Source organism: Strix aluco, chromosome Z (genome assembly GCF_031877795.1).
Source record: "Strix aluco isolate bStrAlu1 chromosome Z, bStrAlu1.hap1, whole genome shotgun sequence".
Lineage (NCBI taxonomy): Eukaryota > Metazoa > Chordata > Aves > Strigiformes > Strigidae > Strix > Strix aluco.
Genome location: NC_133971.1, coordinates 67,654,048 through 67,677,995, shown reverse-complemented (window position 1 = coordinate 67,677,995; position 23,948 = coordinate 67,654,048). Strand labels below are relative to the sequence as shown.

At 37.6% G+C, this 23,948-nt stretch overlaps 1 protein-coding gene across 1 annotated transcript in view; it reads right to left on the bottom strand.

Moving 5' to 3' along the window:
• Positions 1-2,213: 2,213 nt before the first annotated feature.
• The window catches only part of MFSD14B (major facilitator superfamily domain containing 14B), a 38,123-nt gene continuing 16,388 nt past the window's right edge, over positions 2,214-23,948 (bottom strand). The window contains exons 4-12 of the mRNA XM_074813837.1: positions 22,126-22,253; positions 21,151-21,265; positions 19,216-19,434; positions 17,949-18,062; positions 17,327-17,398; positions 15,219-15,331; positions 14,247-14,344; positions 12,269-12,426; positions 2,214-3,843 (exon numbers count right to left, since the gene is read on the bottom strand). Coding sequence (XP_074669938.1) covers positions 3,643-3,843; positions 12,269-12,426; positions 14,247-14,344; positions 15,219-15,331; positions 17,327-17,398; positions 17,949-18,062; positions 19,216-19,434; positions 21,151-21,265; positions 22,126-22,253 — 1,218 coding nt within the window. The 3' untranslated portion in view covers positions 2,214-3,642. The remainder of the gene's footprint in view (positions 3,844-12,268; positions 12,427-14,246; positions 14,345-15,218; positions 15,332-17,326; positions 17,399-17,948; positions 18,063-19,215; positions 19,435-21,150; positions 21,266-22,125; positions 22,254-23,948) is intronic.

Here is a 23,948-nt window from a genome sequence, read left to right as displayed (position 1 = left end):
TTACTAGCTGAACGCTAACAAACACTTCTGCATAATTGGTGGATGGGATTGAACAATGAACATCATGAACAATGTAAACACAGGCAGAAACACACTTCTTCCATTTGGATCTATATATCTTTGAGAGGCATCTTTTTCGGCAATGACAGCCACTGAAACCAAGTACCAAAATAAACTGAACTTAGAACCAGACCTTTGAATCACTATACCATTGTGTTAAACCAAGATTTTCAAAAAACAGTGAAGCATATTCTACAGCATCTTACTAATTTTCTAGTGAGAGCAAAAGGGTACTTTATACCACTAATAAACTTTTTTGTTTAATCTCTTCCCTTTTATAAATTTTTTTATAATGTACTCTATTAGTACAGTAGTACATGTATGTGATTTATAAATGGGTGTCTGGGTGCATGCTCAAAATATTTTTTTGCATCTAGCTCTGGGTTTCCCAGCACAAGCCCTTGACTTGGTAGTCAACAAGTCAACTGGTCCAGAGGAGGGCCACAAAAATCAGGGGGCTGGAACACCTCTTCCATGAAGAAAGGCTGAGAGAGCTGGGGTTGTTGAACCTGGAAAAGGCTCTGGAGAGACCCCTTCAGTATACAAAGGGGGCTTATAAGAAAGACAAAGGAAGATCTTTTACCAGGGTCTGTAGTAACAGGACAAGGGGCAACAGTTTTATACTGAGAAGTGTAAATTTAGATTAGACACAAGGAAGAACTTTTTTATGATGATGGTGGTGAGGCACTGGAACAGAGAAGCTGTGGCTACCGCCTCCCTGGAAGTATTGAAGGCCAGTTTGGATGGGCCTTTGAGCAACCTGATGTAGTGGAAGGTGTCCCTTAAAGGATCCTTAAACTATTCTATGATTCTACTTTAAAAATTCAAAATTTGATCCATTGCTGGAACAGTATTAGCAGTAATAAATTTGACACCTGCTACTTTTAACACTAACATACTGTATGATTTCTTAAGTTCCATATCAAGTTTAAAACATTCTACACTGGGATCATGCAAAACCAACCTGACTGCCATCTGACCTGAAGCAAAAATAAAATATTGTCCTGATCCAATGTTGGGGGAGGGTTCAATATGATCCCAAGAGTGAGATTAAGACACAAATGAGGTCAAATGCCATACACCCAAAACAGTTTTTATTATTAAAACTGAAGAGGAGTAGCGATAGGACAGAATGGAAGGAAAAGACAGAAATAAAGCAAGGATGCAGGATAGGGCTGCAAGAATAGTCACCACCATGGATCCAGCGGCGTCCCGTTGGTCCTCAGTCTTCAGTTCTTCGGTGGTGGGTGCACAGGGATCTGGCTTCCATGGCGGTGAACACGGAGCAAAGTTTTCTGTTGCCTTTTAAATTCATCGTTATCAGCTGATTAGCATATCTGCCAACCTGTAGTTTTTCCACTGGTCCCACAGGTTTTTGCTGACTTCATGCTTCTGGAGCAATAACCCAGCTTCTAGGGCAGAAACACTCACCTCTTGTCAGTTCACTAGCAATGCATGCATGGTGTCTGGCCTACACAATAGAGCCACAAATGGCTACAGGATGGAGCCACACTTGGTTTCGCTCCGTCCATGTCTGCCCCTTGGAGACTTATCTAAGGAGTCTGACAATGCAACTGCAAGGGAGTGGGGGGTGCATCCTTCAATACACTGCTGCTTCCTTGGGTGACATTCCTTCGACTAATCCAAAGGCCGCAGCAGCTTGTCCTTGAGGTTTGCAGATACAAGCAAGCTTTGAGACAGTCACCTACATTTCAATCTCTCACAAATATCCAGCACAAAAGCCCAGGCTTGAATTTTAGGTAATTTAAAGTAAAAGAAACACTTAAGCTTCGTCAGAAAAAGCATCTTAATTCCGTAACACTGTTCAGATCAAGAATTGGTTTTTAAACTGACTCCCTTCCACTAAATTCTGTAGTACTCTTCATATCACCAATGCCTTTTTTTGGTTTTTGTTTTTAAACTGACTCCTTTCTGCTCTTTCCACTTCTCTATCCCAGTGGACACCTTGTCAGACACCAAAGGGACTTCTGAGCAAAGCATGCTTTTCACCATGCTTGACAACACAGACACAACAGAACAGTACAGCAGGAATTCAGGTACTGTAATCCAGCAGCAGGATTAAACCACTTCTGTTCTGAAGCAGGAAAGACACAGTAGTGAACTTGGAAGAACACACACTTACACAGGAAACCTAAAAAGCTTAAGATGTAGATTTATTATGCATTAGGAAGCTTATTAACTTAAAAACCAAACCGCATAGTATAAAAGGTTTGTAATCTCTGCTCAATGTGGAAGAAGTTTCAAAATATATATTTTTAAAATTTGTTCAGTCAATACACAATTCTTTTAAAAAACTGTATATCTGTCAGTACCCTCATTACATTTATAAATACATGATTTACACAGCACCCCATCTGGAAAAATTAAAACTCCTTACAAATATCTACATATATTGCATACATATAAAAAATTCATAAGAGTACTTCATTAAAGTTGGGTTTAATGGTCCATTTACATTGCAGCAAAATACATATAAATCTGTGTATTTTTCATAAAATGTCTCTAAAAACTAGTACATTTGTAGCCATAATTCCTTTAAAGTATCTTTTAGAAAGAAAATTTGATATGATGTATCCATGAGATTCAGCAGGTAAGAGTGATATGAAGGCTAAATATGATTAATAACTGAACACTAAGTAGCAGTTAAGGCAGGGGTGAAAAGAATTAATAGGAAAGATTATTTCATATGGCAGATAAAGTGACAAAATGCAATAAATACATGTATTTCTTGATGTAAACTGCTCTGGCACCCACTGTTTTTGCTGCCTCAGAAGTCAGGAGTGTCCATATTTCTGATGTTGCTCATTTTATAACTAAAATTTTATATTTTATCAGCAAAACATTAACGTGACCAGTGCCCTCAGGTGCCATTTGGATTTGCTTTAACTGCTCAGAACTGACCGTTCCAGAACATGGATTTCAGACTTCAATATGACCTTCATTTACCGGTAATGACTGTGACATGTGATTCTACACCCTCAGAAGTCATCTCAGCTTCATCATTGCTTTCTGGTAAATACTGGACTTCTTGTTACTAAATAATACTTGAGAATGTGTCTTCAGGAAATTTAATTACTTCTCTTGATAACCACTATTTCAGATACCAGAACTATATAGCTCAGTCCCTCTCACATCATGAGGCCTACACGTGGCAGACATGCAGACAAAAGGCATAAGAAACAAAAACCAACCTCTAACAGTGGTGGCAGCAAATGTTCTGCTTCAAATCTGATTATTTTGCATACAACTTTGGGAACTGAACATTCAAACTTTTTTAAAAAAATCCATTATGTCTGTATATTCAGATTTCTACTCAATACCAGGATTTGATGTAGCATTTGCAGTCCAGTATTGGGTAGAATCACACCTAGCTGTGACCTGCCATGCTAAACAAACCCTCCTGCAAGTGTGGTATCAACCTGAAGTATTGCACAGCATGTGACCTTCCCTGTACACAGCTACCTTCCTTTCAGAGGCCAGATACTCTGTATGTCCCACCAAGCTTCCAGAGCCACAATTCAGTGCATGAATTTGTTCCACAGTCTCCTCAGAAGTTAGCCTTCATACTCTGCTATCTTGCAGCAATGGTTCAATGTCCTCTTCACTGCTTCGGTCTAGGTTGTTACTCAGAGTACTGCTGATGCTGTTCTGTTTTCTGGTACCGCTGGCTTTGCTGTGCTCAGGAATCAATAACGCAACTAGAAAAGCCAGAAGAACAATGCATGCTCCAACCAGGAAGGGTGGACCAGGAATGATTGCTCTCTGCAGGGAAACAAGTATATCAAAGATTTCATGAAGTTTTAGACATTGAGTTCTGCATTAACAACTACACCATTAAGGCAGGAGATAACGGGAGATGTATTTACAGTGACTATAAAGCTTATGCAAACAAGTTATATGCACTGAAACATGAATTTTCTGCATCTACAATCCCTAAGAATTCCTCGCTCGATCTGCACACTGATCTAAAAAACAGAAACATGCACAAAACTATCAACTGACAATAGGATTACCTAGCAGATGAAACAGACATTGACTGATGCTTCTTTGTAATTTCTTTTTCTTTAGGCAACATACTGTTAAAATCAGCAAGACTCCTCTGAAGATTAATAGGATAAGGTGTCAACATCCAGAAGTACAAATGCTTAATAAATTATCTTAACTTCACTTTTTCCACTTAGTTCCATGGCTGACATACTTTAGCATCAAGTTAGCTCCACAGACAAACATCTCCAAAAACCAGTACATGCATGAAGAAAGTAACAGCAGGCTATGCAATACATACTGTTCTCACTGCAGAGACAGGTTGTTGGCATGTATGATAACTTCATATTTGGACTTATGTTCTCTTGCTTCTAATCAGTGTATTTTAAAATTTAAAATACAGCTTACCCATACATAACCACAATTAAAAACAAGCACCAGAAATGTTATAAAACCAATTTTAAACCATCTAAATTTGATAACAAGGCTCTACAAGCGAAAGTGTCAGCAATCCAGCAATTTTTTTTTTTTTTTTAAACAATTGTTCTGTATTTTTGCCAACTAAATAAAAATGAGAAGGTGAAATTTGTCAATCCAGTGTACCTTTTTTTCCCACCAAATACAATGCAGGAAGTTATTCTAATATGAAATGGGAAAGTAGCTGAAATTAAGCATACAGTAACAGGATATTTCCCTTGCTTCAACTCCTGTAACAAGCAGAGGCCTAATATTTCAGCTGATAGTCTCTAAATTTAAAGTATAGAATCACATGAACAGAATTTACATTAACAATATAATTTAAATCTTCAAGTGGTGCTAAGCCTGCAAGTACTTAAAGAATGTAATAAACTCCCATAAATTAATATCCTCATTTGTAGTATAATGGCTGATTTATCTGAGCAGCTTTTGAATATTCCACTACTGCAGTTTCACTGAAGGGAGTAAGAAGCTTCGAAAAGCAGTTCTTGTTCACTGCATTGCCAAGTGTTATTATTACTCTCCAAACACAGCCTCTGACTGCACTGTCTGCTCTAAGCGCTCCATGTAGATAATTACAATGTTGCAACCTCACCCTCTTCATTAGGCTCTCCAGTTTTGAAAATGCTTATTTAAGTGGGAATTAAGACAGATATGCTTAACTTTTACTACTTATGCTCTGCAGAGCAGATACACAATCTTTTCTGAATAGGTGCATCAGATCTTTTTCTTTGACAGAACAGAATCACAAGTGTGACCTGTGGTAACTTCCATGAGTATTAAAAAAAAGCAACACTCAGTAAAATCCTATTCTTAAGTCCTCTACAGTAACAGAAATGAATACTTAAAGGCAAGTCAAAAAAAGAAAAAAATTAAGTTCAAGCTGTAGACTTTCCTGTCACTATTGTTTGCATATGAAGGTTTACAAAACCATTATACCTATTTGTTTTAGCACTCTGTCCAAAATACCTATATAAATAATCTATATCTGATAACAACTTTAAAATCTATTTCCTGTAGTTGCAGTAACACCCAGTATTACAGTAGTGGAACAAAGGAAGAACTGGTTTTAACTCAACAGCACACTGGGTTTGATCAAGGTTCAGCACAGTAACAGCGCATTCTCAATTGATTTCCTATAGACTTACAGCTTTGACAAGCAGGTGTAGAATACAAACTTAAGCATCAAAAAAAAAATTAACAATGTGTGGAGCAGTTTGGTAACAACTGGCTACGTGAGAAAGGGCACAGCACCGAGGAACTGCTGACAACGGCGACGTGATGGGAAAATACCGAAAAGTATCAAAGAAGAACAAAGAACAGAAGCAAGACTATGTACAAGGCCTTGCAGAAATCATAAGGGGAGGGATTGGTATTTAACCTTAGCAACCAATGTATCTAACCTTAGCAACCTATAAGGAGCTCGCTTTTTGCAATATGTATGAACTGATTATTGTAGATATAAAAGGAGTGTGAGTACTAATAAAGTTGAGCCTTTGTGCATTAAATGATGGCTGGGCTCCCTCTGCGTTCTTTCAACAAGTGGTGACCCCGACGTGATACGTGCCAAAGGACGTATAAGGCGCCACGAAGGATAAAGACCAGTGAAGGTGGTTCAGGTCCTTAAGCAGCGAGGACGGCGAAAGGCGATTGAAATAAGAGAAAAGGCCCGCGCCCTGGGTGTCATAAGAGGTGAACCCTGCTGATACGTGCTGCCGAGACCTGGAAAGGCTGCAACGGAAAAATTCAGGTATGGACAGGCAAGCAGCATATGATTTATTTGCATCCTGGCTGACACAATGCCGGGTTGAGGGAATAGATGTAAAAAAGGATCTTCAGGGGCTTTTAGCTTATGGGGTAGAGCAAGGTTGTTTTATTAATCCACATGCAGTTCATGAGTTATCGGAATGGCGAAAATTTGGAGATAAGTTATGGGAATTAACATTGAACGATGATAAGACAGCAAAAAAGTTGGGAAAGTTATGGAGGATGGTTCATAATGAATTGCTAAGGTATCAGGCGGAAAAAAGAGCTGCACAGAGCGCAGTTGCGGCAAAAGAGAAAAACACCAGATATGGGGAGGAGGAAACTAGGTGGCCATTACCGCCTATGTTTCGTGAGCTTGTTTTACCACCTTTACGTTCCGAAGAGACGGGACAGGAAAGCTCAGAATGAGTTCTCCCTACCGCTCCCCCCGCCCCCGCCCTGAGTAGCCCTGACGCGTCCAGCCACACTGTGACGCCGGAAAGCGAGAATTCTACTCCTGGCTCAGAAGATGGGCTGGGGATAGAGATCGCTAAAGAAAGGTGTCAGGCTTGGAATGCATTGGCACGAGAGGGGTTAGAAAAAGGGGATGAGGCGATGACTCAGATGGCGACAGCAATGGCTTTTCCAGTTCAGTTTCAGCCGAACCCAGCTGGTGGAATAAATGCTACTGTTACGGCATTAGATTGGAAGCTTTTGTCACAATTGCGCTCTACAGTGAGTTCTTATGGTGTTACTGGTGAACCGGTTCGTCAAATGTTAGATTATCTCTGGAGCACTCAACTTCTTTTGCCTGCAGATTGTCGGGGTATAGCAAAGTTAATTTTCTCTCCTAGTCAGTGGTTGTTGTTTAATGCGCATTGGCAAGTGAGAGTATTAGAATCGGTAGCGATACAGCGGCAAGCAGGAGATCCATTACAAGGGATTACAATGGATGAATTAATGGGGTTAGGACCTTATGCTAGAGTAGAAGCTCAAGCACTGCTCGGTCCGGATAAAGTGAGAGAGGCAATGAGGTTAGTGAGAGAAGCCATAGAGCAAGTGAAAGAGCCAGGCGGAGTTCCAATGTATATGGGAATTAAGCAAGGGAGAGAAGAAACTTTGGGCAGTTTTGTAGATAAGTTGGTAAATGCAATTGAAAGAGCAAGAGTACCTATCTACATGCAGGGTGCTCTCTTAAAACAATGTATTTTGCAAAATGGCAATCCTGCTACAAAGAGTTTATTGAATACATTAGGGGCAAATTGGACTGTAGAGGAGGCACTTGAAAAGGCGTCATCGATACCCACTGGACCTCAGGCTTTTCTTGTAGAGGCAATAAAGAAATTAGGGGAAGGAATGAAAGAACAGGCTCAGGCTACTCAAAGTCAGGTTATGGCAGCCCTTGCGCCTCTCCAGACTTCGGCAACAGTTAGAGTGCAAACACCTCAAAAGGGGCAGCTGCGGTGTTACCAATGCAGAGCTCCAGGGCATGTACGAAAGAGTTGTACAGCCAGAAATGTATGGTGTCAAACTTGCCGATCCAACTCCCATAATGAGGGGGCTTGCCGCAGACGGTCGGGAAACTCCACACGAAGCGCGTTCGCCGGCCGCCGCGCGACGACGAAAATTGCAGCCACAGCGCAGTCCTTCAACCCGCCACCCGGGGAAGTCTCGGGTTGGACCTGGCAGCAGCAGTAGATGTTACCCTGTTAACAAATAATCCTCAAACAATATCTACGAATGTACGAGGACCTATCATTATTAATGGGAGAGCCATGGGAGCTTTATTATTAGGAAGATCATCGGCATCACAATGTGGACTATTTGTTTTACCGGGAGTTATCGATGCAGATTATGAAGGTGAAATCTATATTATGGCATATACACTGAATCCACCAGTAAAGATTGCACAGGGACAACGGATTGCACAGCTGGTGCCCCTGCCACAAGTGACTCAAACAATACGACCAGTGACTGAAGAGAGTCGCGGAAACAAAGGCTTCGGATCTACAGGAAGCCTGACCCTGCTAACACTGAATCTGAGTACGAGACCCAGAAAGACTGTTCACCTGTCATTTCAAGGTAACGCAATAACTGTGGAAGGGTTGTTAGACACAGGCGCAGATTCCAGCGTACTGTCGCCTTCTTCTTGGCCACAAGGCTGGCCGTTACAAGAGCATACCACCACCATCACTGGCGTGGGTGGTTTAACTTTAGCTAATCGAACGCCGCCCCTACAATTAACAATTGAAGGACAAACAGTCACAGCGGTGCTTGCTGTAGTGCAATTACCTCCAGGGGTAAACTGTTTAATTGGAAGAGATGTGTTAGCACAAATGGGAATAGTTTTGACAAACGATCACCATTTATTCTAATGGCCATTGCTTGGACTTTCCCGATCCCTATAACTTGGACATCTGACGATCCAATATGGGTAAAGCAATGGCCACTAAAAAGGGAAAGTCTTGAGCAAGCACACCTGCTAGTACAAGAACAATATCAGCAAGGACATTTAAGATTATCTACTAGTCCTTGGAATACTCCGATATTTGTCATAAAAAAGAAATCAGGCAAATATCGACTTTTGCATGACCTTAGGGAAGTAAACAAACAAATGGAACCAATGGGGGCTTTACAACCAGGTATGCCGAATCCAGCTATGTTACCTTATGAATGGCCTATATTGATTGTGGACTTAAAAGATTGTTTCTTTACGATTCCACTTCATGAAAAGGACATGCGCCGATTTGCTTTCACTTTACCAACAATAAATAGAGAAGGGCCAGATCAACGGTTTGAATGGACAGTTTTACCACAAGGAATGAGAAATAGTCCAACTTTATGTCAGATTTTTGTAGATGCAGCCTTACAGCCATTACGTCAAAAATGGACTAATGTTATAATTTATCACTATATGGATGATATATTATTTGCACAGAAAGAACCATTTACAGAAACACAGATAAAAGAAATTGTAAACACCCTTGCAAAGCAAAGATTGGTAATTGCACCGGAAAAGATACAAAAAACAGCTCCATGGAAGTATTTGGGATTGTCTTTGATGAAACAAATAGTAACACCACAAAAATTGACAATTAATCCTGAAATCTCAACACTGCACGATGCTCAGAAGCTATTAGGAGATTTACAATGGCTAAAACCTATAGTGGGCATCCCAAACGAACTTTTACAACAATTACGACCACTGTTAAAAGGAAATGACCCTGCACAGGTGGTGTCTTTATCAGCAGAACAGAAGCGAGTGCTACAACAGATTATGGACCGTATTACTTCTGGACAAGTGCGTCGGAGAGATGCTGAGCTCCCCCTGGACATACTTGTGTAGATGGATTAGGGATTGAAAGCTGGTTAAAAGAATGGGGACTTTCAGGATGGTTAATATCTCTGATCAAGTCTATAGGGGTAGTGATCTTGGTAATTGTGGTTATACTTTTGATGTTGCCATGTATTGTCAGTCTTCTGCAAAGGGCCCTGCAGAAGACTGCCTCTGCAATATTTTTAGCACAAGTGCAAAAAGAAAACGGGGGAGATGTGGAGCAGTTTGCTAACAACTGGCTACGTGAGAAAGGGCATAGCACCGAGGAACTGCTGACAACGGCGACGTGATGGGAAAATACCGAAAAGTATCAAAGAAGAACAAAGAACAGAAGCAAGACTATGTACAAGGCCTTGCAGAAATCATAAGGGGAAGGGATTGGTATTTAACCTTAGCAACCAATGTATCTAACCTTAGCAACCTATAAGGAGCTCGCTTTTTGCAATATGTATGAACTGATTATTGTAGATATAAAAGGAGTGTGAGTACTAATAAAGTTGAGCCTTTGTGCATTAAATGATGGCTGGGCTCCCTCTGCGTTCTTTCAACAACAATGCTTGTCACAGACTAACTGTATTCCAGACATTCAGTAACTTTTTATAACAAGGTACGTGACCATTAAAACACTTCTCAGTGAACATTTATTAGCATTTAATAAAATCAAAAGAACATTTTTTCAAACCTCTTATATCTGTAAAGCAACTCCCTAGTTAACAATTTCAAACACGGAACAAAATCAAGAGATAGGTAGCTTGCATTTGGGCCTTGCAAATCCAAGGTACCAGTACTAGTGTTGTAAAACAGGCTTGTAATACATTTGTAAATTGCCTTGCCTAATCTTGGTGCATTCCTTGGTTTTCACTTCCACTCATTTTACTTACATCAATTTTTAAAGCTATATAATATTTAAATTGTGGAGTTCCTTCCTACTGTTAGATTAGACTTGAACATAAGTAGTAGGAAAAAAATTGTATTGTTGTTTTCCTGAATTATAGTTTTACATGTTAGGTGCCTGGTAACTACTAACAGGGAGAGATGTAATTAGAGACATTTAACAAAGCTTATGAGTACATACATAATTAAATATAAGAGCTGTCCCACTGAAATTAGAATAAAAAACAATCTTAGTTATGCAAATACCGATTTTGCTGTACTGCTAACTAAAAAATTACTACTTATTAAGTAGGTTTTCAAGAAAACAAGGACAGTTCAGTTTACACTTACAGCTTAGAAAAATCATTATTTTATAAGGAAGCTCATACATTAGGCTTCAGTGCAGGAATTTCTTCTACCACAAGCTGTAGAAAATTCCACAACAGAACTTTTGACTAGTTTATAACTTACTGGAACAGTCAGTTCTCCACTGTAATACATCTGGACTACTTCAATAAAAAAACCCACATGGATATTCTTGAAGTAACAGAACATACTGAAATTACATTGTACATACAGAAATTTGTGTACAAGGTCAAAAAGCCAACACACTTCCTGCCCCCAAGAAAAGTTTATTTGATTTGATGCTTTAAAATACAGAGTTCAAGAGCGAAATTTTAACTAGTGGAAGCATGACAAAGCTCTTGAAAACCTGAAATCATGATTATGATGGTTTTTGCATACTTTACTACAGTTTCCTTTTGGTACAACAAAAAAACTTGTGTTTGCCTCCTTACTCCAAAACTACTCAGTTCACTTGAGCAAATTATGGAGCACCTCAACATACGCACCACAGTTGAGCAGTATGTTCAAGCACTGGCTACAGTTAATACCTGGAAAGATGCACGGATTGGGGGATGAACAACAAATAGTTGCTTCCACAGTAACAGCTGCCAGTTATTTACATATTCAGCTAATCTGTTTTCTGTATTAATCAGCTTAATAACAAACTAAGAGATCATCATCTCTCTGAAAAGTCCATTCTTAGCATTTTGAAAAAGCAATGAAATTGTAGCTGAAGAGGTCAGAGCAATCAAGCAGAAAAAAAAAAAAAAAAAGGGGGGGGGGGTTCAGTAAGACTCTCCAAACTGTGGTAAGCATATATTTGGTATTTTGGAAGCCAAATAGAAGAGAACAAGCAGACAAAAATGCAGACCTGAAACAAAGATGGAAGGGATAAAAGAAAGACTGAAGGGAGTTCCAAAGAAATGTTGTATAGTATTGATTTCTCCCCTCCCCCCCCAAGTTTCATACAGGTGAGGAAAGGTGATGAACAGTATTGTTACTGCCACTGAAAATACCTATGTCCACTGTATACTGAATTACTGTATACACAAATAATTAACCTAATGCTGTGAGGTAAAAAGATAAAACTTGTTACAATTTACTGAGTCACCAAAAATGACCTTCCTATTGTCAAAATTTCATGTTTCACTGTAATTAAGGATTACAGCCATTTTGAGTAATTTACATCAAAAGAAGTTTACTGGTTCCATCAGAACTCTGAAACCAAAGCTACTACTACTGTAAATCTAAATATTTACTTTCAAATTTAAATTATGACTTATCTTAATAGTTCAATAAAGCTGACAAGTGAGCATCAAGTAGTTCAACAATTAGATATATCAAGATTTTAAATCAACTAAAAATGACAGATTTTTACCCTTATGAGTTCTGCACTACAAACTTCACATCAAATTTTAAACCTACCTCATCACTGGGATCTTGCACTGCTTTTTTTCCAGAAGTCTGATCAGGTGGCAATTCATTGAGCTCCACATGAAACAGAAAGAAAATAAAGCCATACAGTGCTGGTCCCAGGCCATTGCACAGACCTCTTATTCCAGTTATTATTCCTTGGACCACACCTAATAAAGAAAAAAAAAAGAGTAGGATTTTTTTTAAAATCAAGAACTAAACACTCAGAGCCAACAGCTCTGACTGTATTCTAATGGCTGTTCCAAAATACCACATTGCATAATTATTTCTACATACTAAGATCTTAAGAAATACACTGAAGACAACTTTACTGGATTAAAATAATCCTCTGCACGACCATAGTTCTGTGACTGTACCTGCATACTACTGGAAGCGATATGAGTTTTGAATATGTGTGACTAAATTTATGTGCAAGTCTAATTTTCTGTATTAGAGTTCTTCCACCCTCACCCAAAGCCTCCAATGAAGAAAGCAGAGGTTAAGTGTGGTACCTGTTCCATTTATTTTCAAGTGAAATTTAGAGTAATATATCTTTGTGTTGAGAGTTGTTATTGCAAAATATGCACAAACTATAACAGATTTCTTCCCCTCACTAGTCTAAAATGAGGATTTATTTAAGTACCAAGTAACTTATTCGGGGCAGTAAATTCACAATACCAGACTGCTTGCAGTTTTAGATTAGATTATTTTTAAAGCTTGATTGATCAAAATTGTATGTGTGTATTTCTGTTTCAACGTCATTAAGTGATTGTGACAACAGTATAAAAAGTTTTTTGATGATCCTACAGATTAAGATTCTACGGAATGCTATTTTTACAGTATTAGTAGTCATCACATCCCCTTCCTTCTTAAGGCAGTAACTTGTAAAATGGAGGGAAAGAAAACGTGCCAAAAAAAGTTGTCCAAGTTTTTTTTCCCTCATAGGCTGACATGTAAGCTTAAAGTATTTGTGCCACTAGGTGGCAAAACTTCACTCTAGAAACTATTGTATGCCTGAGCTATTAATAGTAGTTTCCTCTATGTAAAATGAAAGATCAAGGACTTCTGCCAACTTAACTAAGCTATTCAATTCATGACATAAATAGAAAACAAGTATTTTAAAACTCTTTTAGATGTCTCTATTAGAAACAAAAATGTGGGAGAGGAGAATGACAAAAAGAGCCATGTAAAATACTGTCTTTTACACACTTCAATAAAAATCTTGCTTCTAGAACTGCACCACCTCCTTTATATTCCCCCTATTAACTGCACTTAACTTCAAGTTGTACAATGTTAAAGCAAGACTGATACTTACGATTTATATGCGCAGGCTTTTTAAAAGAGAATGCTAAATTCAGTTATTATACACTAGTGTTATACTTTGTAATGACTCCCTTCCTCACTTCATTTTAAACAAAGAGTTATTTCTGATTGTTCATTCCCCTTCACTTCAAAACCAATGAATTCTTCTGTCTTCTCAGATAACTATCTACTCAAGCTTTCTTTTCTATTTCTTGAAAATCTGAAGTATTATAGCAAATAGGATCAACTTTTCCACACAGAATAGAGCTTCTTGTAGAGGTTTATTTTAATCTGGTAAAATGTGGGTTTAGTTTCCATTAAAAAGATGGTATTGTTACATTAATCCTCACTATCTACTTAGAGAACATTACTTTTATTGAAAGAGGAAGGGAAAAACATGAAAGTTACCACATCTGGTTTTGTTGCTTTTGTAGTACTTTTACAGGAAGCTAGAAGAGAAGTAGATGGTCAGACAGAAACTATGTATTTTGCAATGCAAATTTTACAAATTGGTATACCTCCTTCCACTGTACACAGATTGGCAGACTTCCACAGCTACTTCCGAAGAAACTCATTACTCATCAACATACTTGAAAAATACACCTAGATAAGTTCTGCTTTCTAAACAGAAGATTCACCATCCAAGAAAGCAGTCTGATGCTGAAACAAAAATTCATTCAATACTCACCTTGTTGATCTGACTCTGCATTTTGTGAAACCAGAGCACTGACTGCTGGGAACGTAATGCTTGACAATGCTGCTACAGCTCCTGCTGCCCACATCATCCTACATTAAATACATAATTTGAATTAAAAATGAGACTGTCCATATAATTACCCCCTAGCCCCCCAAAAAGGGCCACAAGGCTTAATGTCCTTCCAAAAATACTCTTACTAAAATACCTAAAGTCAGGGCCTTCTTCCTGCTCCCCTCCCACAAATTACCCTGAACTTGCTGGAACACTAGCTAGTTCTAAACTAGCTATTACAGCAGAGGAAAAGAGGGGAGAGGGAGTGAAGTGATGCTCAGGCCTTCCCTCTCCAAAGGCTATACAAAGGAACAATTTCAAAGGCTGTCCCAGTGGGGAAGTTCTCAAACTTGTATAACTCACTAGGAAGTGCTCTGATAAAGAAGAAGCATTCACCACTGTCAGTAGGACAAACTTTGTAAAGAAAAAGCTGTTCCAGCTTACAGTTCTAGCTCACTTACAGTATTCCAACAAAAGAAGCTCTATACAGTTTCCAAGACCAAATATAGTTACAGTAAGAGAATGGCATGTTAGAAAAAAAGGTAGAGATCTAGTAACTGATTGATAGAATGGATCTAGTGGAATTACTGGAGAGAACATACTACTTACTAGCTTGTGAATTTAAGAAAAAGTTTTAAACACATTTGTAGTCATAAAGCTCAGTGGACCAAAATGGTGCAGACTCCTTTTTCAAAAGGGCTGTTAGTCTGTAACTTACACTATACACCTGGAAAATTCTATCATTCCTACATGTGCAAAATACAGATCAAACTTTGGCAGCATAATGCAAATGAGAATGCTTAACTCACAGAACATTTAAATACTCATTACAACAGAACTAAATGGTAGAATCTCTTGGAAAAACATTATCAGTTCCTTAACAGATATGTACCTAAGAAAATGTGTGCTTACCAAGACCGAGATCCAAAACCATACCAAGCCAATTGAAGGATTTGAAAGCCAAGGCCAAGGAGAACTGTATTTTTGTTCCCTATAGACCTCATCAAGATACTGAGAAACACAGTCTGCAAGAGAAATTGGTTCATCCAAAAGTTATTTTAAAAAGCCAGATTGCTAAAATAATTTCTCCTTCTACACAAAGTAATTCAGAAGACCCTTCAACTGCTGAGGAAATTCACACTATTTGTGCTCTTACTTCCCCTGTAATTACATCCAAAATGCAGACTAGTCACATCAACATTTGTACAGATATTCTTAACTGTTAAAGGGTTTCTACTTCCGGACATCAGGAAGTACGAATTCTCCATGGACAGTACATCTCAGTGTCTGTTTCTATTGCAAACAGGCTTTCATTTCCACCTCTACAATTCTGCTTCATTACAGGCTAGAGAGTTCCACAATAAATACTGGTACCAAGTTGAGATAGTACAGGCTGGATATGGGCTGTATTAACCAGTATCTACAAATACTAGAAAAAAAAAGGACTGTTAGCTCAGAAAAGTCATCTCTTTAGGACAGGTGAACTACTATCCCAATCTACAATTAAAACCAACAAGTAAATCCCACTGCTTTTCCAAGTTCACCACATGCACTGAAATTTGGCCAAGGCCAATTCTTAGGCATCTTTAATTACGTTTTCTGCTGACTCTTTACACCACTGATACAACCTCTTTATTTGCACACAGAAACTAAACCTAATGCAAGATCACTTTTTTTCATCTGTTAAAAGCGTTACTGCTGAGGGGGAAGGAGATCCCAATTCATATACAACAGCAATACACTCATGGCAACGAGCAGACTATTCCTAAAAGTCCATACGGACAACTTATTTCAATTAACAGAGCACACATTTTTCTTTAACATGAAAAACTCAGCAATACACCAGTGAAAAGACAGAGAAAAGGAACCAGAAGAACTGCAGAGCAGAGCACAATTCCTCTCTCATGTACATCTCATACTAGTCTTCTTGTTTCTCATTCTTAGACAAAGGTAGTTTGAAAACTAAATAGCAAAAATACTGTCATACTATCTGCATGTGATCAGTTCTTTCTGGAGATATCAAACGTGCCAACGCAAATCAGTATTTATGAAGCAAAGATTATTTCAATAAACTGCACTCTTCAAAGAGTTCAAGAATCAATGCAGTTTCCTCATTTTAAGACTGAATATTATGAACTTGAAGGGCAGCCATTTTAGAGATGTTTAGCAAAAACACTAGTCTGAATAAAGTATGGTTGACAAACGTGAGTGCATGTAACAGCATCAGAACAAACCTCAAAGATTAAAATAATTACTTGAATTGATAATGAAGGACATAACTGACACAAGCAAAACTGGTAAACACTGAAGAATGGGTTGTTTACATCAAAACAGTAAGACCTCCACTCTGCTAAGGATGGCAACAAGGTTACAGCACATTGTATGTGTCATTCCTCCTCCTGTTGTGATAGGCAACAAGACAAACTGCACCCATAAAGATACTGAAGATCACATCATAAAAACTGTTTGATTTCTAAAATGTATAAAGGGCCTGTCCAAAAATCAGCTCACTGTTGCCAATTAAGAGGTATGAAAGCAATATACCAGGGCCTCACAGCTCCTCAGCCTCCAATGCAGCGCCTAAGTAACACTGGACAGACCATGTCACTATCTGCACCATTTATATCCAAGTTTTATAGCATGAGCCAACTGAATAGATGCAAGCAGCATGACTTTTGCTTAAAGTAAGTAACACATTTCCCCTTCAGAAGGCCTTGCATTAAGTAACCAATCTCCTACATCATTTTAATCATTTAAAGCCAGAGTTCAGTAAAGTTACTGAGCCAAGCTTAGCAAATTTTAGTCTCACTTCTTATGCCCAGGTCCAGTATTTCTAAGGAAAGCCAATTTAAAGCAAGACATTTATACAGACTATATATGAATGTAACCTTTAGTTAATGCAAGATACACTGGCATTTTAGAGCCATGTAAGAAGTTTATAAACAAGCTTAAGTCAGAAGAGTGTGTCTCGGCATTCAGTTTGTACTGTTTAATAAAACACTAAAAACAATGAAGCTTACCTGAGCTATTATAGACAGAATGCCTACCACAGCTATAAATGCCGCAATGCTAGCAGATCCAAAACCTATAATCTGAAGAGAAACAGAAAATGCATAAAACAAATGACAAACACAATCCAGGACAATCACTAGCAAAGAGTTATCTCCGTCAAAAACAGGGGTCCCTGTTTAATAACCTAAATCCACACAGGAAGTGTCCACTTCCAAGAATAATCCTTAACTCAACTGCTTGCCATAAAACCAACATAAGAAAAAGTAACTGCCTTAAAAAAAGGAGACAAAGGAAGTCATGTAGCTGGAAATCAAAGTTCTCTGTCACCTCCCACAGACACAACAGCTCTTCAACCAGCAAGATCCCACCTCAAGACATACAAGCTGCTGCACTGAATGGGAACAAAGGTCTGCTTAACTTTATGATCATGTGCTTAAACTATGGCAGGGTTTATGCATCAGAAGTCAAGTGTTACTGAGTTCTTGGCTTAGTAAAGTACCCTGCCTTTATTTTTCAAAGTTGTATTTTGCCAGAAAGAAGTCTTCTGAGCAAAGTCTTCAACAAGAAATAGGTCTTACAGAATACTTGTTTAAACATCTTTATTAAGATGTGAAGACACCAGCATTTTACCTGTCGCAAGTATAGAAAAAAGCTAGAATACTGGCCAGCCTCAGGCAGATAGGAGAGAAACACTGTTATGCAGATTGGGAGAACTGCAGAATCTTTCCTAACCTTCTTCAGAGACTGTAAAATGAAACAAAACAAGTATTGGAACATTTATACAAAGTCTAATGAAAGCATAAAGCAAGCAAAAGGTGGATTTGCTTTTTTAAAATCCATTTTTACTCATGCATACACATTGAAAAAATTACCCATGGAAACAGTTAAACTGAAAATTAAGTTAGAAACAACTTCCTGTTATATAAGGTTTGTGGTATCTGATTCTTCTGCAAAGTTTCCATTTGATTTTTGAAGCTACTGTGCAGTGCCAAATTACAAGTATTCACTGAAAATAGCATTATATAATATTTAGGGAAATGCATAGTATCTTCTTCATAGTATCTTCATATTATCTCCATAATAATCTGTTCTAAAATATGCTAGAGAATAATATAGCCTCATTACAACTGTTTCTCTTCCCAAACTATGTATTTTTCCTTGTACATTTCTTATGCTTGTTCACCCATAATGTGAATCACTTTAAGCAACAAATAAATTGCGGAAAATAAATTCTTTAACTGCAGTCTTTCAACCATGTCACTCCTCTCTCAACATGCACAACCAGTTCCCAGCAGGATGGATCTCATGAAGAACAATCACTCTTTCCTCTGCTAAGATATCAAGGTATAACACAAACACAAATTAGCTGACTAAGAGTGAATAAGGGAAAAAGTTACTAGAAAGACTGCATGATGTTTTAACCCTTCCTATATAGGCCTGTAGAAAAATCAGGCTTTACAGACCCATTCTATATTAAAAAGAGATCATATACAACCAAAAGTGGAATTCAAGAATGGGGAGAGATATTGCCAACCAAAGGTACAAAGAACAAAATGAATATGGGAAAGTCTTACAATATCAGGTTTTGGGGTGTGTAGCAGTTTAAGAATTCAGCATTTCTCTTAAATAAAAGAGTAAGTTAGAAAAGTAAAGCATTTTCCCTTTGGATTTCACACTGAACATTTTTTCCAATTCAAGAATCATTTAATCCACAAAGTTTGGTTTGGTTTTGGTTTTTAACTGTAGCTAGATATTTTTGTGCAAGTGCAGAGAAAAGAGATTATGGTATACTGAATAGTCAAGCTACCAATAAGATTAAAGATTTTTCAAGCTTACAAAATGCAATTACTTATTAATTAATCATCCGTTATTTATTACTTATTGAAGTACATCTTACTGCAAAAGGGTCTGCTTGCTCCCATGATATCGAAGTTCCCCATGAAGCAGGTCTCATTTTTTCTGGCAGAGATTCTGGTACAGCTAGCAGGATAAAGCAGATGTCCACCACAGCCACCAATGAGGCCACTAGTATGACAAGGTTGTCTCCGTAGCTGGCAGATAGGTATGCCCCAATGGCAGGACTAGTTACCAAACTTGCTGCAAAGGTGGCAGATACCTATGCACAAGAACAGTTTACAAACTTGTCGAAGTGGTTATTTTGCCACTGCAGAAAAATGAAGTAACTTGCTCAACACCACCACCCCTTCACAGAACTATGGTTTTAAAAAAACACCAGTCAATACTTCAATAAAATTAATTTTCTTTTAAAAAAAAAAAAAAAATCACTTATGATAGTAAATACGGGTCCAAATAAAGTTTCTCCAACCTCCTCCACAGCCCACCATAAAAGACAGGATTTGCAGTGAAAGAGCAAGTTTGGCTCAAAGGAAACCATTTTTTGTTTTCCAATTTGATTAGATTGCACTGAAAAAGTTTTCAGCATATTTAAATGCCTGCCTCAGTGAACCTGAGCCTCAGCACTGGTTAATACCAGAGTAATACATAATGCCTTTGTTAACAGTTTGCATTTTAAACACGTAGCTACCACTGGATAGCACAGCAAACTAGGAAATCATTAGCTATGACAACAACTTCAACAACAACTGTATTGCTTAATACTACGTTGTAATAACATGCAGCTACTAACAGATCACATACTGTATTCACGTACAGCAGAACATGATGAAAAATCAAGTGCTGTAGGTAAATTTCACCTCAAAAATCATCAGAAAAGGTTAGAATAAAGCTAGTTTGTTTGGACCTTTTAATTACTACTCTTTTTCCAGTCCCCAAAGCAAAAATGCTCTGCATAACTATTTTATAGAGTAAGAACACAAGCTAGAAATGTAGCTTTATACCAAGCTAGAAAAAAAATCCTAAGGTGTAACAAACAAACTGATTAAAAAGAGATACAGACCTTAACATGAATTTTAGATCAAGATGTTTAACAAAAAAACTGTTTGAAGGCAGGCAAATACGTGTTCCAAATATACTTATGGTCCTCTTTATAGGCAGAAGAAATAAAGTGGGAATTCCAGAACTTCTAAACCTGTTCTGTGCTCTGCTACAATACACACAAGTTTGGCTCAAGAGAACCAAGTCCTTTGTTTTCTTAACTGTTAAATCAACATCTGAGGAAACCTTAAGAGCTCGAAGTACAGTACAGTACAGTCAGCCAAAAATCAAGTCCATGAATATCTGTATAATGAAAACAGATGCACAAAGGATGAAAGGATAAATGATGTTCAAAGTCTAAGAGAATCTACCAATGGGCCTCCAAAACCTAAAACAATATAGATATCCAGGAAAGCAAACTAAGCAGGAATTATATTACTGGAAAGGTTAGTTTGTACTAATCGTTTTCCTCTTACTGATTCAGAAAGGTCATGTCCAAGTTACTAAAAATACTGCATTATGCATTTTTGCCCTTCCTGCCTGTTTTGACTATAGAAAAAGCCATTCTGTATTAAAAAGAAATCACATAAACTAAAAGTACAATTTACAGGTCATGGGAAGATATTGCCAGTTTTAAATAACTTGCATTGCCTTTAACAACATGTCTTGTTTTGCCTGCAAAACTTAAAACATGTTTTGTTACACATGTCCTCTGTGTAGGTAAAGTCAAAATTCTTACTCTATTCCAATAAGCACTGAGTCTGTGCATCAGTCAAAAGTCTAGATTTCCCAAACTCTAACACAGTGCCTTGACGCATGGTTCATTCCTTTCTCTATCAACATTGTTACATTAATCAGGAAACAATCTCTGCATCAAAACACAAATTCAATACAAAAGTCATAATCTGACCTTTTCTTCAAGTTTAGCATATCTTACCAGTCCATAGGCTGTAATTCTTTCATGTTCCTGTGTTACATCAGCTACATAGGCAAATATTACAGAAAAGGTAACAGAAAAGATTCCAGATACCGAAATCATAGCGAAGTACCACCTAATGATTTAAAAGCAACAATTAGAAAGTTAAAGCTAAGACCTCTTGCTTTTCTCTTACTAATCAAGCAAATTTGTATTTAAGCTATGACAAGTGTTCCTCAAGAACTAACAGAGAGATTTACTGGAAATGACTGATTGTGCAGTCTCACTTCAACACTGGAAAACAGCACTTTAATTATTTACATTCTATTGTTTATTTTACATCAGCCTAAAAGAAGCAGCAGCACCTTCAGGACATTTTCACACTCTCAAAGCTGAAACAAGTTTAAGTTATGAAAAAGGAACTATCTTAGCAGTCAGTTTCTCAACCAGTTAAGGAATAAACTATCATATATAATGCTTCAGAAGGTGAACTCTGAATGCACTGAGTGTACACAAAGTTCTTCTGTAATCCTCCTAAATTTCATAACAAACATAAAAGAAACTGAAACCAAGTCAATGCCAATCAGTTAAGATTTCAAAGCTGCCTAATCAAACAGTTAAAAGATCTCGTTTGCAGCAATTAAACTTTTCAGTAGTCAATAAATTCTGAAGTTCATTTAGCTTTAAAAATGTTTATTACAGCAATGTCAGTCCTCAGGGGAAAATAAAAATTAACAGCTGAGCTTAAAACGATGACAAACGATTTCAATTACTGTTATACTTGTGTGAATACAGTAACTAAATCACATTCCATAATTTCTACTTTTACACAATTTTAACCCATTTTAAACAGAAAAGCTCCAGAATAATTCAATGACAACTTGAAAGGAAAGTGGCTTTCCTCTTGTCTTATTGTCCCTCTCCTACTTCCCTGAACTACTGTGATTCAATTTCTGCTGTACTGACAAACTTGCTACTACAGTCGGTACCACTTACCATGGACTTATTCTCATTAAGGGAATTGGGGCACAGGTGAAGAAAACTGTAAGAAGAAGAAAAGATTTTCTTCCCCACGCATCTGACAGAGCACCTATCAGTGGAGCACTGAGAAAGGACAAAAAACCCTGTGACAGAATAAAAACAATTAATATGTCTATATTTGTATTTCCAAGTTTAACCACAATATAAAAAAGGGCTAAAACTGTAATTTGATTTGAAATTAAAACACAAAATCATAAGTGAAATTGTACACAATTTCTTCTAGTCTAGTTTTCTGTGATTATGATGTTTTGTTTCGAATCTATTAAACCTGAGAGCATTAAAAAAAGATACATTTTTTCAAGATAATTGGATTCAATATAGAAGTACCACAGATTGCAAAAGCTTCTTAAAAATCTCCAAAATCAGTCTACTTTCACAAAGGACATCTTCTTAGCCTCCATCACAAGACTTAGTGCTAGATCCCAAACTCAAATTCCCCTCTAATTTGGACTGTCCTAAGGGAGAGTTTTGGGTAATTGTTTTCTGAAACAAATTAAACGGAACACTTACCGCTTTATACTACATGTTTTCACGTATAGGACATTTGTACGTTGCAAGAACTATAAGGACCATTTGAGCAAGCTTGACAACTTGAGACAGCAGAACACCATAATTATATTCCAGTGGCAAAAGTCTGACTTACAGGAAGTGTTTTCATAGAAAAAATTGACTAAGAATCAAATACTAGATTTTTTCGGCATTTCATAAAGTCCTAGAATCCAGGCCTCAAATATGTTCTGAATTACAGAGAAGAATTAAAATAAGCAAAGCCTTTCACACGTTTGTTAACTGCAAAACCTCCAGAACAGACACATCTTCCTCCTAATTAGTATATTGTTCTCTCATCAATTCAACTCTGCCATAAATCCAAACATTAGTAAATACATGGTTCTGTAAGCACCTCAATACACCAGAATTCTACTTCCGCTGACCTTAGCTGACTTCTGATATACAAATATAGTCACCTTCAAGTTTAACATATGTGTAGACTACTGTACTAAATCACTGTTCTGTCAAATCCTAATAAACAACTCTGATTCCAGTGATTTCAATATTTCAATTTCAATTGAGGTTGATTTCAATTGAGAGCAAAAGCTATAAAGCCACACCACCAGATCCTAGGAAAGTTAGATGCCTTACTCAGTTGAAATTAATGTTTTTGCTCCTTCGAGTCAGATTTCAGTAGAACATGAACTAACATGTCTTGCTGTCACACAAAACACTTTTGATGTCTCACAAACAGCATTTAAGATAAAATAATGCACAATGAAGTCCAATCTTGCTCTGGTCTGTGCTCCCCTGTTTATTACACCTGTTAGAGCAATACATGCATTTAGACCATGATATTAATGTGCTTTTCTATAGATATGGTCTGTAGAAAATACATAGGGATCCCTCCATTCACTGCTTTTAAGTGATATCCATAGTTACACTGCACTATGAACAGAGTTGAAAGAAAACACCAAGAGGAACATGAAGGCTGTTCTTCTAAAAGAACAATCCAAAATTAACTTCCTTTTTTAGTTTGAGACACCCCAGCTTCCACAGTGCACGGTGCACCATGAAAAATACCAAGACAGCAAGCCCATCCTAAAGAGGTCACATTCTTAGAGCTAAAACCAACTTTTTAGATTTGTTACAGAATACAAAGCTAAATAATTTCTGGGTGCTATAAATTGAGTTAGACAGAAATTACACTAAGTGCTTTGAAGCCTCTCAGTACGACAGTTGGCAAAGAAATTTTCGAGTTTTAGTCATGCTAGAGATATTTTGCAAGG